This window comes from Protopterus annectens, chromosome 11.part0 (assembly GCF_019279795.1).
Source record: "Protopterus annectens isolate FY-2018-M chromosome 11.part0, PAN1.0, whole genome shotgun sequence".
NCBI lineage: Eukaryota > Metazoa > Chordata > Ceratodontiformes > Protopteridae > Protopterus > Protopterus annectens.
In genome coordinates, this window is record NC_056745.1 from 1,196,714,590 (window position 1) to 1,196,733,280 (window position 18,691).

At 35.3% G+C, this 18,691-nt stretch overlaps 1 protein-coding gene across 1 annotated transcript in view; it reads right to left on the reverse strand.

Moving 5' to 3' along the window:
* Positions 1-18,691, reverse strand: part of LOC122815042 (chloride anion exchanger-like) — a 359,777-nt gene that overhangs the window by 189,908 nt on the left and 151,178 nt on the right. Inside the window, exon 8 of the mRNA XM_044087290.1 lies at positions 14,110-14,257. Coding sequence (XP_043943225.1) covers positions 14,110-14,257 — 148 coding nt within the window. The remainder of the gene's footprint in view (positions 1-14,109; positions 14,258-18,691) is intronic.

Here is an 18,691-nt window from a genome sequence, read left to right on the forward strand (position 1 = left end):
GATTAAGTCCAGGGATTCTGTGCTAGCTGGTCGACCCAGCATGGATGTGAGCCCCAAAACAAAGAAAAAATAATAATAATAAAAAATTTGCAAGCAGTTTAGCTATGAAGGCAATGCAATATGATGGTAAATTCTTTGAGTGGATGACTGGCCTTCTTTTATGAATGGCAACTGTAAACATAATTTTATTCTGAGATAGAATCTCTCTACTGCTGTGGACTTCTTTACTCCTAAAAACAATACTCAGCCACTCCTCCATGTTACGTTCTTAGTATCCCCATTGTGAAGTGTGGGAGATGAGTGACCACTTCGTCTTAAACAGTGAAAAAATGGTTCATGGATTTCTACCCTTCCATATGATTCAGATATTTTGCTTAAAGTGAAAAGGGACTCAAACATAATTGAACTGTTTTTCAAGAGGCCGCATCAGTCATGAGACTTTATTTACTACATTTTTTTGGGTTCTCATGCCCCACATGCACATTGCATCTGCCAGTTATTACAAAACCTCTGGACTTCTTCAGATGATTCTATGCTCCTCTGTACTGTTGCCCCTCTTCAGAACACTGCTGAATCAAAGGGCTCAGTACTTCAGCCATTTGGTAAAACTCTGGATTATCAAGTTGGGGGGGTTACACCAAATACCAGCTAGATTGTCATTACATGTGAGATGTTACCAATATTAAAAGAGACCAGAATATCCTAGAAAGTCTTATTTTGATAATTATATAAAGTTTCCCTTCTGGATAGCTGAGATGCCATTAGAGCCAGATATCTGTCCAGTCCCATGCCTACTGAACCACTCTTTCAATGTTATAAAAAATATCATCATGTTCATCTGTTAAAGTGCATTTCAACCACCAGTGCCTGCACCTATGCTGCCCTTAGGTTTTCATAAATCCAGTTTTAGTTGCATGTTTTTGGATATTTACCCTTTTCAGAATGAAACCTCTTAAACACATTAGAGAAAGAGTGAAAACTCTGAGTAGAAAAATATCACAAGCACATAAGGATATGTTTAACAATGTAAAGTCTTTGGGGAGATTATACATAAAGAGACTTATAGGAAATCCAGCAAAGACCCCCTGGTGTACTCGAACGCCAGGACAGCTGATATGTGAACAAAGATTATTAAATATGTCCTAAATGATGGGGCCTTTAAGTAGCAGCTATACCATGAGACCATCCCATCAGTACTCTATGGTCTGAAAGATTTCATAGGTTCATAGGTGTGTACTACTCAAGTGAGGCAAAAAGGCACCATTTAGTAAGATTTCTCCATGTTTGATTAGGTAGTTTTTATGTCTGAGACTAGATAGTGCTTACAGTACTCTTACTTTGGTGGGTAAAGCTGTATTGAGAGTTGGAGGAAATACCATGTGTTTGTATGTGGTCTTCTTTCCGCAGACAAATTGATATTATTTCTCCAAACCAAATATACTAGCTAGCATTTTCCTTTCTAGTTAAGCATACTGTTATTAATCTTGCAATTCACTTTTCCTGTAAACTTTTGAAATCTCCTATAACACATTCCATTGTTCTGTGCCCCAGTTCAGCTCCTACATCTCAACCTCTTACTGCAAGAAATCTGGACAATGCCTGACAAAATGGGGGAACAAAGGCCCAAAAATAGGGACACATTTCAGATATTGCTCTTATAAACTTAGAAAGTTGCTACAGTAACAGAATTTGTGTTACCATACATTTTCTGAAGTATAAAACTAAAAAAAAAAACAAAAGACAAAAATCTGGACATCCTGCGAAAATCTGTACAGCTGAGAGCTACATCTGTACCTGCCTGTGCCTTGTTATACCACCCAATTCTCTATATGATGAAGCATTGTCAACTCCAACAAATGCATCTATTTTGATTTTGTTAGCTTGCATTTCTTTATTAATGCAAAGATAACTTATTTAATGTTTAACTATAACTGTGTTTAATGATTTTCTTGTTTCCAAAATGGTTACATTTGCCACATTTTCTGTAAAATTTCCAATATCTGTAAAACTGATACCATATACACTGCCTCACACAAAGTGCACATTTTCTTTCCTTACCATAATCATTTCATACTTTCTTGTCTTGGTATTAAATTCAGGTTTTTGTATGCTTTCTAAATATTCAGCACCCTGTGCTTTTCCACCACGTTTGATTTACTTGTTTCTTGCAGCCTATCTTGGTCAACAGATCTCTTGGACTTCCCCTAAAGTCAAATATTTATTATTAAGTAGACATTTTTGAAGTTTCTGCAGTTGTTCATTCATTCTCCAGTACCATATGTATCCAGTTTTGGGTCACAGAAGAGCTGCAGTCTATCCAAACAAGCAACATGTGTGAGGTAGAAAACCAATTGTTGATGGTACACTAATCTGTCAAATGGCACACACGTGTTCACCTACACACTGTTCACACACCTGCTATGATTTAGAGAGGATCATCATTTCACCTATTGACGTGTCTTTGGAATGTGGGAGGAAACTAATTTCTATAGTCATGCCATAAACAGTCAGTGATTCTGTTAGATCATTAAATTAATAAAATTGTGCAGGTTTCCTTAATTCAAATTACATTCTACATTTTCATCACCATGTAAACAAGTGAAAATCTAGACTATGATATATAACATTTTTGTGTGGGTTACTGTAAGCCCCAGATTCTATCATCTAATTATTTTGTGGCTTATCCCTGTCAGACTGAAGACTATTATTTGCTTCCTAACTTATTAAATTAAGGAAAAGTGGTATTTTCAATCTTCACAAATACCATTCCAAAGTATCAAAAATAAACAAGAAGCTGAAATAGCACTAACTTATTAATTTGTCAGAGTAAGTGCTTTCTTTACTTATAGAATGTAAATTCATTATAATATTCCATTCATCTTTCTGATATTTAAAACATGTTATACAAGCACATAACATACTACAACCAGTCACACTACTAAACTACACATTAATAAATTAGCATTGTATTTTTTGAAATAATTTTAAGTCTAGCCAATTTCCTTTTTAGTGCTTGATTTAACCTATCCCATTTGGTATTAGATTGGCCTATCCCATCCCATTATTAATAATTATTTATTACCCCTAGTGAGAATAACTAGGATCATACCATAGATAATTTGATGGGAAACATACACGGGGATAAACCATTTAGGATCTGTCTCTATCCAATAGTAGTACAGGGATAGTCCTAGGGTACAGTTTCTGTTTTCCATTTATAGATCCAAGCCACACTTGAATATGGCCAGGGAAAAGGTTTGTTTTACTTGGATGAGGAGTCTGTTCCAAACAGTGGTATCCTCTGTGGGATATACCCATCCCTCCAAACTGTTGTGTTGATGATGAAAAAGAGGTTTAGATCCCTAAACTGACTATTTCTGATGCCATTTTTACTTGTTGATGTGATGTAAATCCATCAGGATTGGGTCAGAGGATGCCTGTATGCCAGACGTAGATCACCTCTTAGCAGTTAGTAGGTTACCAGGTATAGTGACAGGGCTTTGAGTCAGTCCATGTAGGACATATTGTTTATGCCTTGTATCCTTTTAGTAAGGTATCTCTGTAGGCATGGATGTTTCTGGACAGATACATGCCATAGAGAGCATTATACTCAATGACATCTTTAGTCTGGGACACAGTCACCTTGTTTATAAGCTGTGCAATACAGAAAGACTTTCTTATGGCAGTGCACACATGTTGGTTAAAAGTTAGGTCACTGTCCACATAATTTCCCAAATCCTGAACAACTGCGTCAACTCTTAGGGACATATTGTCAGTGTAGTACTTCCCCAGGATAGACAACTTCCAAAAAGGATACAATAGTGCATTTTTCGGCATTTAGTTTCAATCCATGATTTTTGCACTATTTCTTTATTTGGAACAAACCTTCCTGCAGAGTAGCTAATTCAACTGGCAATTCAGTGAGCGTTCCAGCCTGCAGTCATCTGCAAATTTAGTCAGCCAGAGCCCTTTGGTGTTGGCTTTTACATCAGAAACGTAGATGCCAAACAAGAAAAGTCCAATAACTGAACCCTGGGGACTCCACTGGTGAATAGTCTCTTTGTGAGGGTAACTTCCCCTCTCTTGATTTCCTCTGTCCTATCTGTGCACCCCCCCCATTGGCAATCCATAGTGTGACATAAGGGTTTATTCCCAGTTTATATATTTTTTTTTACTATATCTGAGTTGGAAGCTATGTCAAAAATTTTGGCTAGGTCGAGGTATGAAGTATTGATCAATAAGTTGTGCAGTAAGATCAGATTTTTGAATGAACAAAATAGGAATGACCCTATGTTTGAACTGTATAAGGAACAGTATGATCAGGTATTTTCTAGAGTTGACCACTATTGTGAAGAGTGAACAATTAGGAGAAACAAGAAACTTTTGAAGGATAAAAAGCTGGTCAGGCATAACCCTTAGTAACTAAAGATACAAAGTACAAATAGGTTGATTACTGGGACAATTATACTTCACACCAAGAGGGTACTATTTTGGATACTAAACAAAATAAACCCCCAAGAGAATATGATTATAATTAAGATAGATCATATGATCTTTGCAACTGTTTAGAAAGTCCCCCCAGTGCTCAGAAAGGATAGCCAGTAAGTTACACCAGCAGGGGGTATATGCTGGTGAGACAGTTTTGCAGTCCAAACTGAGTTATTGCCTTCAGGGCAGGGGTACCAACAAAAGGGGACAGGGAAGAGGAAGAGGAATGGGACATGGAAGGGACAGGAGCAGACATGTAGCCCCATGAATGTACCTGTTTCATTTAGTGACAATGGTATAGTAGTGGAACGCAATGGCTTTAGTATTTTCAGCTACAGTGGTTAGACTGTTATTGATCATCATATCTATCTCTTTGAGAAGGGGTTCACTTTTATTCCAATGGCTAAATATGACCTTACAGATTTCATAGTAGAATTTAAACAACATATTAGGAAGTTAAATTTTGCTATTCCATTTCAAGATTCACATGGGGACTCTGCCGAGAACAACACATTTAAAAAGAAAAGTATTGCAATACCATTGATGAAACCCACCATGCAGCCTGTGAGAGAGATTTTTACAAAATTTTGGCTCATAGAAAATGGCTATAAGAAGATTTGGCCTTTCCTCTAATGAAAGGAACATGTTATCCTATTTTAGACCTCAATTAGAATCATGAAACCACACAAAGGTGGTGGTGTTGTGTTATATGATAACAATGACTACATTATTGACATGTTTACTATTTTACACAACATTGAAAAATATACAGTGGCATCTAGAAACAAAGTGGTTGTCGCTTACAAAAAAATTGGTTAGTACTTGGAAGATGAGTTAATGCAAGGCCAAATTAGTTCTGATACTTACAAGTTCTTGATAAACACTACGCCAATTATTCCAACTATTTTTGTCATCCCCGGAGTTCACAATGACATTTTAAAACCTCCCCTCAGGCCCATTTGGACAGCATGTGGTTCTAAGACATGTCTACTTGGAATGGTGGTTGACAGGCTCTTGAAACCAGTGCAGGATTTGGGCTTGCACTGGTTAAAAGATTCCTGGGACTTTTTGGGGAGAATGAAACCTGAACTTTTGGACAAAGGGGTTATGTTTTTGACAGTGGATGTCACAGATCTTTTTTTGAGTATACCCCAAGAGGGGGGTTTGGAATTCTTTCACAAAGCCTTGCTTACACTTACTTTTTTAACTACTGTGAATATTAGATCCATTATGCATTATATGGATCTAATTTTAGGTAGCAACTATATATTTCTTGAAGGTGAAATTTTTAAACAGATAAAAGGGGTAGCAATGGGTGCAGCTTGCACCCCTGTATTTGCTAATTAAGTAATGCTCATCTGGAAGAGAAAATATATATTTCAGTCTGATTTTTCTTGTTACATTAAGCTATATATTAATTTTCTGGATGATATTTTCATTTTGTGGAATGGTGACAATCAGACTTTGGATGGGTTTGTCACATTTATTAACAACACCACCCCTTCTTAAATTTATCTATTAGTTGAATGACACTTGTGTAACATATTTAGATACCACTATTACAAAACAAGCTGGTAGGTTTGCTTCAAACTTCTACAGAAAACCAACCTTTTCAAATGCATATTTGCATTTTAATAGTTACCATCCTTTTGTGCAGAAAAAAGTCTAGTCAAGGGCCGATTTGTGAGATTGGCCAGAATAATTTCTGACAAAGGGATGTTTGACAGTAAAAGAAATAAATTAGAAGATGTTTTTTGACAGAGTTTATCCCAAAATGTTGGTTAAGAACATTAGCGATGAGGTCATGGATGGTTGGGGTGTGAAATGCATTACGCTTTTAGGGATTGGCATTTCAGGTATTACAAAGTGTCAACACAAAATCCAGATGAAGAGCCCTTAGCACATGAAGTTAAAATGGTTCCAGGAAATATGGACAATTTTTACAGATGCCTAATACTATAACATAATGTAGGTTCCAGAGTCATTAAAATTATTGTCTACAAAAATTGAAACATTCTGGGTAGTGATGAAAAAAATAGGAAAGTGATAGGTAATGAATCTTTATTTGTATATAAGAAAGCAAAAAACCTTAAGGATTTGGTAGAATGACCAAGACAGACATGTAACTTTAACAGAGGGAATGAAAGCACTTCAGTATGTGGGGCATGTAACCAATGCAAGTAGACCTGTGAAGATAATTTTTTGGTGTTAGAAAATTCTGTAAAATCTAATATATGGCCTGAAAAGGGCAATTGTAATACCAAGGCATCATTTACCTTGTGATGCATTCTGTATGCCCAGTGTTTTACATTGGTAAAATGGAATGTGCATTTAAAAAACTAACTTATGAACATAATTATGACATATCCAAGGGTAATATTAACAACATCCTATGTAGGCATTCATTAAACTGTGTTTCCTTTAAACAATTTTTGTTTATGATTTTGGAAAAAGTAAACCCTAACCCTAAAGGAGGTGAGTGAGAGCAGAAAATATGACTTATGGAGTTAAGTTAACAGCTAAAACTGGATGCCATACATTTTCCTGGTTTAAATGACAATACTCCCCTTGTCCCCGTATTGAAGCAAAGGGTTGCAAAACTATAATTGTTTTCAATTTATTATGAGTTTTACTAGAAAATGTTATCAGTTTAGCAAGTTTATTTACTTGTTTAGATGTTACACAAGGTTTCCAATGTTTTTGATGTTTTTATATGAGTTGTCAATGTTTTTTAAGGTGTTAGACCTTTAAATATTGTTTAGGTTGCAACTAGTTTTCAATTTAATCAATTATTGGCCATGTGATTAATTGTAACTATATAAACCTGTAGATGTGGGTAAGAGTTACTTTTATTTATCTGATGAAGTCTTGTTGTTGTATTTAGGATGGACAAAAAGCTTTTCAGCTTAAACATGAAGAAATAAGACGTTTTTGTACTAGTCAGTAAAGATTTTTTTATCAGTATGCTCCAGTGTTTCACTGTATTCATTCCTTCAGCACTGGCGCAACTTTTGAGTTTGTTGGACCTTTTAAAAAATATCCATCAGGTTGAGTAAGCATGAACTGCCCTGAACAAATCAAAACTGAGACAGGTCCAGTGTTTGAAGGTTTCCTATATTCTTATTGATTAGTGCCATGATAAGTCTTTCCATGGCTTTACATATGAGGCTGGTCAGACTTCTGGTTCTGTAATTGCCTGTGTATGTGGAAGATTCTCCCTTGTGCAGGGGAATGACTGTAGCTATTCTCCATATGGAGGTGTGGAGGTTGAAGTTAAACAGTGTTGGGGGGGTGGGTGCTAAGTCATACTTCATGCTATTTAAAATGCATCCAAAGATATTGTCAGGACCCATCAATGCAGTATTTTAAGCTTTTGATAACACTTTTAGGACTTGGTTTTGTTTAGTGGCCAGAGGCAAACCAGTTTCAGCTGTATCTTGAGGGACAGATGGAGAGGAGATAGGAGTAAAGTTAGAGCTGAATATTGTTGGCCATTAAGTTTGCTGTATCTTCACACTCATTATAGGCAACATTGTTCACAATAAGCTCATCACACTGCTGTGTTGTGCTTCAGATTATGAACATAACTAAAAAAGGCCTTGTTATTCTCTTTGGCTTGGGTGGCTATTTTATCAGCTATTTTATTGGATATCATTTATATCTCTCCCCTACAATCCAGATTTACTTTATGTAAAATATGAAATACATATTTTATAAAATTAATACAGTCCTTGCTATGTTCTGTAAGCCTACTAACATCATCTTTTTTATGGACCAAACATATTCACATATGCAAGTCTTAAGGGCTCCAGTGGTCATACCAGCACAAAATGGTGGACATGAAATACACTAGAGATGATACGCTGTACCAAACATACTATCCATGTATCTTTCTTTTGAACCCATTGCAAAAACAGTTTCATTTTTCACAGTATATTGCTTACACATCATTTCTCATAAAATTACTTAAAGATTATATTAAGCATTATAATTCCCTTAAGTATTATATTACAGTAATATGTCATAAAATAAATAGGAATTTAAAAAGTTATGAAACCTATAAACAAGCAATGTACACATATCAGAACGTAAATGGGCTTATGCATGTGTTGCATGTAAGAATTGTAGATTTTTGACAAATAGTGTGAAGAAAGATAATGTTAGGGCAAAACATAGTAAGAGATTTCTCTTAGTGACAACAAACAGGTTTGTACTTTCTGCTTCTTGTTTGCCTAGATACTTTGATAAGTGATACTTGTCCTTTGTGTCTCTTTTCATATGCCTCTCTACTGCCATAAACAGCTGAAACTATTGCTTGAATCTTTTTCATATATTCCCCGGGTTGGTATATACATATATATATATATATATATATATATATATATTGATATATATAGATCTTAAAAAGATTGATTTTGTGACTCTAGTAGTACAATTTGGATTCCCTAAAAGGATAGTTCTGTGCATGCTTCTCAAGTGTATTATATTATGAAGAATGTTCCTCATTCTGTATCTTAAAATGTCCATGTTTCTCGCAGTTCCACATCAAAAGGGTTTGTCACACATTCAGTGTTAAGATTTTTTAACAGATATCCAAAGTAAATACTGACTCACATTAATTCATCAAAACATATTTTAAGTATAATGTGGCACATTTTAGTCATCTTTTGAACTCCCTAGTTGAAATTGTTAGTAAGCTATTAGCAAGAATTCTTCATTTAACCCAGTTTTTTCATATTATAAGAGGCAGTGTTCCACATTTTCGAGACAGAAGGTTAAGAACTATAGTTCCATGGGTACAAAAAAGTAAGGGTTTTAAGTTTTTTTTCTTTTTCTGTTTGGAGGCTTGTCTTCATACTCATCTTGCAGGAAGAAAACACCCATAACCCCAGTTATATGTAATCACCCTGAGCTCATTCTAGCTCAAGGAAAAAGAGCACAGTGGGTTTTTTTCTAAAATCAGCAATTCAGGCAGTCAGCCAGGATCAACTAGGAGCATTACAGATAGTCTTTATAATACTATACAATTCTCATTCATACTGCCAACAAATTCCCCAACACTTTCTCAAACTGAATTTCACAAAATCAAACATGAAAGGGCTGAAATTTCCTGTTATGAAGAACCACAGAATTGTGGTTTGGGACTGAAAAATGTATAAGTGAAGATGGAGAAGCTGTATCCTGGGTCTATGAGATAAAATATCTGGTCTTAGCATCAGATTCTTTTCTATATTATCAGAAACATATGGGTCTATCATGGAATGCTGAACATTCTGGTTTAACTAGTTAACTTCAGCTAGAGGGTAATGGCTTTTATAAGTTATGCAGAGAGCAGTGCCCCATATCCTCCCATGTAGATAGAGGACAGTTATCCCCACAATCTCTGTCACTTAATATAATAAACTCTGAGGTCATCATTACTTAGGCAAAAGGCAAGTATTTGATTTTTGCCCAAAAAAGTTATCTTGACTGATCTTTATTTGACAAACTCTACAAAAAGTACATGAATCTGAATTGAACAGTTGTGCTTTGAGAAGCCATGATATATATATATACATATATATATATATATATATATATATATATATATATATATACACACATATATATCTTAATAACTTATCTAATAAACGTTTTGGTATCTGGTCAGTTGTTCTATGATGATGTTAATGATGTCAAACCGTTGCATGATAACAATATTTTACTCTTAGTTCTAAACTATCAGGTATACGCTATACAAGTTCCACAAATTTTTTAGTAAAAAAGTGTCTTGTATTATAAGGTTTATTTCAAGTTTTTAATGAAGCACATCTTGTGTAATATATCAAAGCCCTAATGTAGTGTCTCTTCATTATGATATAATATTTCTTAGGATTTTTGCCTCTAAAAATAATTATAAATTATTGCAGAAGTCATTATACGGAATGTAAGTGTCATCTTATTACATCTACAAGCCTATAGAAGGATTTTTGCATTACATTCCTAAATGGATGAAGATAATTTTCGAAACACTGGCCTATAACCACTGTTGTCGAAAGTTCTAGTCATGTTACTTTATGTTATCTTAATATTCACATTTAAAAAAAAGTTCTGCATTTATTTATGTAATAGCTGTTGTATTTATTTTTAAATTGCTCAATGTATATGAATATGTGTATACAATGAGAATATTTTAGCTTGTTTATATGAAAATAAATTATTTCACTTTACTATGTTCAAGGTTAAAATCAGTTAAATGAATTTAAAATTTTTGTTTTCCTTTCTTTTTCATGAAAAAAATCAGCTGATTTTAATGTTATTGCAGTGTATACAAAAATTCAGCAATATCTGCCACAACTTCTGACAGAGGTATGAATATAGGTTACGGGCAAGGGTGCCAACAGGCAGTTACAAGGGGGGTATACTTGCAACCCCCCCCAAAACTGCCTGGCCAGGAGATTAATTTTCTTTTTATTAAAAAAAAATACGTTGTTTTTTTTTTTTTTAAGGGCATTCTTCTTTAAGAATGCCCTTTTCCATCCAGCCACACAGATGCTTCTGCTTCTGTGCAACCGATGGTTTATATCTTCATCTTCCCCGTCAGCGCGGAATTTGAATTCCAGAAGTTGTTTGGACTGCAGACGAAGGTACAAGTGAGAGGTAGGTGTGTGCATGTGTGTGTTTAAGTGTTTAAGAGGTGTGTTTGTGTGTGTGTGTGTGTGTGTGTGTGTGTGTGTGTGTGTGTGTGTGTGTGTGTGTGTGTGTGTAAGAAATAGGTAGGGGTGTGTATGCTTGTTTGTAAGAAGTAGGTAGGTAAAGGTAGGGGTGTATGTGTGTGTGTGTGCATGTGTATACAAAGTAGGTAGGTTTGTGTGGTGTGTGTTTGTAAGTGGGAGGTAGGGGTGTGTGTGTGTTTGTGTGTAAGTAAGAGGGGGGTAGGAGTGTGTGTAAGGGGGAGGGCCATACCTCGCAATTATCCATCATATTTTCGGTTTGTTTCTCATAAAATTGTGTTTTTTCTGGCAAATCATTGAGGACTGAAGTCAGAAAATAATGGTAGACATTTGAGTTTTAGGCTTCATATCCTCAGAAAATGCATACTAATGCAAACCTTGTTGTTCTATCCATCTTCTAAGGAGGTGGGGGATGTATGTGTGTGTCATACCTCTCAACTGTAAAGATTTCACTGAATGTCCAGATTTTTGCCTTACATTTTTGGTCTGTTCCTCATAAAAATTTTGTCTGTTTTTTTTTTTGACAAATCACTGGGATGAGCTAAGGATTAAAGTTACTAAATAATGACATGTATTTGAGTTTCAGACTTCACATCCTTTAGAAAATGCATTCTAACACAAATCCTGTTATTCTAGCAACTTTCAAAATGTGTCCCTAGTTTTGGGCCTTTGTCCCCAACATTATAACAGGTTTTGTCCAGATTTCTTGTGCTAAGAGATTGAGAGGTATGGTGTGTGTGTCTGTGTGTGTGTGTGTGTGTGTGTGTGTGTGTGTGTGTGTGTGTGTGTGTGTGTGTGTGTGTGTGTGTGTGTTTGTCTATGTATAAGAGGGAGGTAGCATACCCCTCAGCTGTCCAGGTTTTTGCAGAATGTCCAGATTTTTGCCCCATATTCCTCCTAAAAAGGATTAAAGTTGCTAAATAATAACAGATATTTGAGTTTTAGAAGTCATATCCTTTAGAAAAATATATACGTGTGTGTGTGTGTGTGTCTGTCTGTGTGTGTGTGTGTGTGTGTGTGTGTGTGTGTGTGTGTGTGTGTGTGTGTGTGTGTGTGTGTGTGCGCGCGCGCAAGTGAGTGAGTGAAATGCCCTAGTTTAGAGTTAGCAGGTGGAATTTATTTTCAAATGTATTTTCAAGGAATTGTGAGCTTCAAGGGAAGATAAGTTTACTGCTGGTCATGTTAAATCTGCTTAAAATGTGCAATTGTTTTGTTTAGCAAATGGCATCACTATTGTGGTATATAATTTTAAAGCAGTCTTAGTAGCACAGCAGGTAGCATGCTTGCATCTTGATGAAGAGGGCTGTAGGTTCTACTCCCACAACAGTAGATTTGTATTTTAAGGGGGGTGCTGCAGTCCTGAGTATGCCTTCCTTTGGATGAGATGCCTAGTAACTATGAACCTGTTTTTCAGCTTGCCACCCATGCCCTATTATACCAGCTTACCATTTTCTTAATGTAACATAGGCAATTTATTCTTCAAGGGTAGCAGGCAGTGAATTTGCAAGTGAAACACTGAAATATAAAGTTGTTTTCTAGCAACAACATCTTCATTAGTTTCGGATCTCTTTAATGTGGAATTATTTAGATGACTTTTACTTCTGCAGAGATTGTGCATATTGACTGATATTGGTGGATTGTATTGACAGAAGTTTGAGTGGCCTTTTATGGTTGAAATGTTTTGAATTGGGCAGTTTGTCATTATTGATTAATATGTTGTGTTTCATTGCTTGCCTGAAAAATGTTTAAAACTATAAATTTAAAACACACTCTGACAAGTGGTGCTGTATTATACAAGGGATATAATTCAATTATTATATATTATAATTAATACAGTCAGGAAGATGAATCAAAGAACTTTTGCATGGTCCTAAAAATGTGTGCAAGGGGCCTATGATCTGAAAACAGCCCAAAGGTAAACTTAACCCAACACTGGCCAAATGCATATTATTTGAATGTGGGTTTCAATGCCATTTCAGTCAATGTGAGTTTCAAAAGTAGAGAAGTTTTAATGCTAAGTATGTTTTCATTGTAAGACTATTGCTTTGTTTAGCAAATGTCTATCAGTGTTTGTGCTATAAAATTTGAATAAAAGTTGTAAATTAAATCCAAATATCTGTAGTCATTTTAGAAGCAAATCACAAAACAGTATGCAAACTGAGAGTTTTGAACAGTGTTTATGGACACTGGGGTGAAATAGCCAAGTGATGGGACACTGGAATGGCTGCGTGGGGGGGTTCTGCATGGGAGGACCCTGGGTTTGCACCCCCCTGCAAAAAATCCTGCAGGCTTCCCTGGTTACAGGAGTTTTGGCATGTATTCCTTGAGAACACTGCTACTGTTCAGAGACTACTGCTAATACTGCCATGTCTGGGTACCTTGATAGTCCTCAAAAGGCTCCCTGATGTTGTACCTTAGAACATGATCTCCATTAGTCCTCATGAGTCACATGTGCATGCAGTATTCTAAGTGCATCAGGCAACCATACGTTTCAAGGACAGCTATTCAGAGAACTGTGCTTCATACAATAAGACTTTCAGCAATCAGTTTATACATCATATGTGAGTCAGAACACTATTTGTGGTATTAAAAATATAAATCATTTACAGACAAGTGATATAATCTGAATTTTATCTCCGAAATTCCCCTCTAACAGTAAACCAAATCTATATATACATTGTTAATTACAAAAAGCAACTATCCAGCATATTTTCACATGGGTTTAATTTTGTCACGCTCACAATGTCAGTACTAATCATTCTTTATATTTATTTTTTCACTTGTTTTGTGTTTTAACTACAAGAACATATTTGAAATTTTGCATCACATAGTATGAAGTAACTCTTTTTATTAACTCTGAAATCAACGTATCTAAAAGCGATAATTCATATGTATTCTCTTTGCTTACCTGGCTGCCATTGATGACGTAGTCATGTTTCATTGAGTAGACCTTTGCAACAGAATAGGCAACTGCAAAGGCAACAATACTGATTGAAAATGCATCTGCAACAACTTCCTGGAAAATGTCAGGAGAAGGAGTCACTGGAGTCTGAAATCTGAGGAAAAGCTGAAGTTAGCTCATGTAAGGCCACATTACAGTGACATTTTCATCAGCATGTAGTGTGAATTGTACAGACTGCTTCCTCTAACTTTAATAATCAATTTCTGCTTGTTGTTTGTATAGAAAATACACCTGCCAAGCAGATAGCTGAATCAGAGTGACATGAGTAGATAGTAAATGTTAATGAACCCCATTGTGCAGTGATATCAAGACCTAACAGCACCCCAGTCACCCCATGTTCAACTAGTGGCCTGAAGACTGGTGGAGCTAGCCAGAGTGGGGTTAAGACTAGGTGACCAATTTCTTCTTATGCATCTGGTGCGGGGAGTGAGTTGCTTAGTCATACGGCAAGACTGTCGTCAAGGGGACGATCCAAATAGTTTGCTCTATACATGGATACCGAGAGAGCAAGATTCCTACTGATAGTGGTACAGAGTATACAATATGGTAGAGCCATGCAGCTGTTTAAAAATGAATATTCACATTAACCTCAGTATATGGGGTACTGCACCTTTCTTAATGGCCAATAGACAGGATAGAGGTGTATACAGCATTAGAGAAAAATCAATGTCCTACTTAAAACCTTCAACTTTTGACCAATCTCTGCCTTCTGCCCTATTGCCTAAATATTTGAAAAAATATCTGCAAACAGCTACTCAGATAACCAGCTATGTGCTCCTCTCAGACAGACAACATAGCTTCAGAAATGCCTTTAGGACAATTACAGCACTACTAAAAGCAACTGACACCATTTATTGCAACATTAACTATGACTTCATTACAGCTGGTACTTTTGTTGATATGATCAGGACCTTTGAAACTTTTAACCATAAACTCTTATTTACTAGGATGCACAAACTTAACTTTGATCAAACTGTCATGAAGTGGTTCAAAAGCTCTACCAAGGACAGGATATTCCAAGTCTATGTCAACAGTCAGCTATCTAACACTCGAACTGTAAATACAGGTGTCCCCCAAGGCTCTGTATTAAGACCATTACTCTTCTCTCCCTTTTCATTAATGATCTCCCTCATGACCTCCCTAAACTGGAACTAACCCTTTACATTGATAACATACTACTGCTTCATGCAAATGAGTTTCCCACAGCCTTTCAACCTAAATTGGAACATTATTAAGACTGAGTCGGTATACTAAACAAAAATAAAAAATATGCTGGTCTCCACCACGCAATAAAGTTCCTCACTTATCCAGCATTACCATCACAGATGCCCAAGGAAGTGTTATTCCATATGTCCCAGAGTACAAATACCTTGGCATGACCTTAGATCAGTCCCTTCACCACAAACTGATAACGTTACTAATAAAGTTCTCTCACAGCTGAAGCTTTGCTACACAATCTTCCATCTACTAAACCCTATTGCCCTCAAATCCATAGGCAAGAACATTCTTTTTCCAAAGATAGAATATGGTTTGCTATTACTCTCCTTCAATTCTGCCATAGTACAGAAAGATCACAAATAAATGAAAATAAAATTGCAAGATCTGCTCTACTGGCAGACTCCAAATCACATCACTGCAACCTACTGCAAGCTTGTAATCAGCTTCCAGTAGCACAAAGATCTACCAGATTTCCTGATTACAGGACAAGATCCTGAAAGAGGCTTATTGTCCCCCCTTGTCCCCCCCCTCAAAAAAACCTACCCTTCAGAGAACACGCTTATTGTTTGACAAGTAGCCAAGACAACATTTTATTGAGCCATCCCCTTTTCATAACAACAGAGAGCATCTCTTTTCTAGAACAAGGAAACTCCAATAAGCATTTCATAAACACTAACTCACTTTAAAATGCTAAGAGGGTGAATCAAGTGGTAGAATAAAAAAATCAGCCCACAAGGATGATACTAACTCTAAATTTATTAAAGTTAAACAAAGTCACTGAATGGTTAAAACGGGACATCATCGGTAGCAAACCAGAAAAGGCATTTCTCGTGTTTATAGCATTGATGATAAACTACATGACCAAAGGATTCACAATATTAAAGTTACATACAGCTAACAATCACATAAAAAGACAAAACCTTGTTAAACCACTTATGACAATTAGTAATTTAGAAACTTAGTCTGATGAGTCTAACATCACATGTTTACAATAATTAAAACCTATCAAATTAAATATGTTTAAAAACAGAGGTAAAAACTAGTATAAACATAAAAAAATGTTAAATATACAAAAATGTTATATATAAACATTTATTAATATCACCCACACTACTAATATTCATAAAATATAAATCACGTCTACCATAAATGAAGGGACATCTAGCTACTAATCAGTCTTAAGTTAAACACACTCATAATGGAGGAATATTCTGGTAGATGTTCAGCATTTGTAAGCAATTGTGTGTTTTTAATTCACAAAATTCCTGCAAGTCCTCTACGCCTCCCCCAGGATTAACAAAAATCTTTTTTAGTACTTGAAAATGAAATTGATAGTCTGGGTAACTTTCAATATGCCTATATAAGACATACTTCTCCTTAATATCACAGTCAAAATAATTTAAATTACTACAGTATATTAGACCACTAATAATGACCTCCTTCCTCTCCGTTATGAAGCTGCACTGCTTACATCTCTCACTTTTATATGTTCCTTTTCCTCTATTACTCAATTTTTGTTGACTATCATGAAGCATCTCCATCATTTTCTTAAAATTAACACCTTTCTTAAAAACAATATTAGGCTCCATCCCTACTTGATTAGTTAATTACTCACCCTAAACAGATGCCAGTTTTTATTAATAACATCTTTGATTAAAATGCTGTGTGAAAAAGGTCATAACCATAGATTGTCTAAAATTCTTTTTGTTGTTTGAGAAAGATTTAACAGTGTAAATACAATATGGGTTAAGTAACAAAGACTCACCCACAAAGGGAAATATAGGTGCCTTTACTTCTCTTATTAACCTTGTATTTCTAGTTATAGTAATAACTAATTAATTATTAATAAACTAATTAATTATTAACTAATTAATTATATTATTACATTAATTCTATTATTAAAAATTATTAACTTCTTCACTGTCAATATTGTACAATAGCGGCTCTGGGTAACCCAACGTTTTTAGTATACTGATCAAGGTGTCAATTTCATCTAAGAACTTTCTGTCTTCACATACCATTCTATCAAATCAGACCATTTGACCCTTGATCAATGCCTTTTTCTGATGATAAGGGTGACAACTCTCATAATGTAAAAGAGAGTTTGAATAAGTAGGCTTTTGATAATGGTCAAAATAAATCCAGTATTCACAATATCTTTAGTTAAGAAACATCCAGCTATCACAAATGACTATTAGAAATTTTATGAGTAAAACTTTAAAAAGATGTGATCTTATAAATGTAATCAAAAACTCATACAGTTTATCCAAACTATTTATCCCAAAAATGCAGATGTCGTCTAAGAAATGGGTATAGAATTTACAGCTTTGAACATATTCAGTGTCAAAAGCATGGAAACAGATTCAATAAACCCTACACTAAGTGAATACGATATGCATTCAAGAACATTCTTATCACATTTTTTGTGCTTTCTAGTCACTCAGAAAGATTACACTAAGTGTACATGTAGTCTACACCTTGTGGTAACCTTTATGAATCCCTGTCAATATTTAAAGCTGCAAGAATATCAGTAGGAAAACTAACATTAGGAGGAAGAAAGTGTGTGTTATGTCTGAGTTGTCTGTTCACTCAGAACAGTGTACACTTAGTGTAGGTGTTATTGAATCCAGGGAGTGATGTTTTTCCCATACAGCCATTAAAATGTTAGTGTACACAGAAGCGCAAGCTGCTCCCATAGCCACACAAACCCAATGATGACAATACTCCCCTTCAAAGTAAATGAAGTTGTTTTTTAGTATATCCTCTGTTAAAATGACCAACAGATTAAAGTCTTGGTTATCATACTTAGTAGATGTTATTAAAAAGTCCGTAAAATATTGTAGGCCCTCAGCATGTGGAGTTGATGAAAAAATATCTTTCACATCAATAGTAACAAAAATTAAATTGTCCTAATAAACACCCTTACCAATTAATTAAAAAAAATCACAAGAATAACTTATAACATAAGGTAGATCTTTGTTGTGTTCCTTTAACTTGCAATCTATAAACTTTGCTATGGTGCTGGTTTTAGAGCCACCCACATCAATTATCTTTCCCAGAGGGGTATCAATAGTCTTGTAGATTTGGTAAATCCCCAAAATTGATGGAATAAAAAGCTTCTTCACTGCCAAAAACTCAAATTCCTCCTTTTTTAGTAGTTCTTGCATCAATAAATCATGCAACAAGGAATTAATCCTGTAATAAACTATGTTCACTTCATTTTTGATACTTCATCATAGGTACCATCAATTAAAATGTCCATCACTTTTCCAACATAGTCAAAGTGATTTGTAACAACTAAACCCCCACC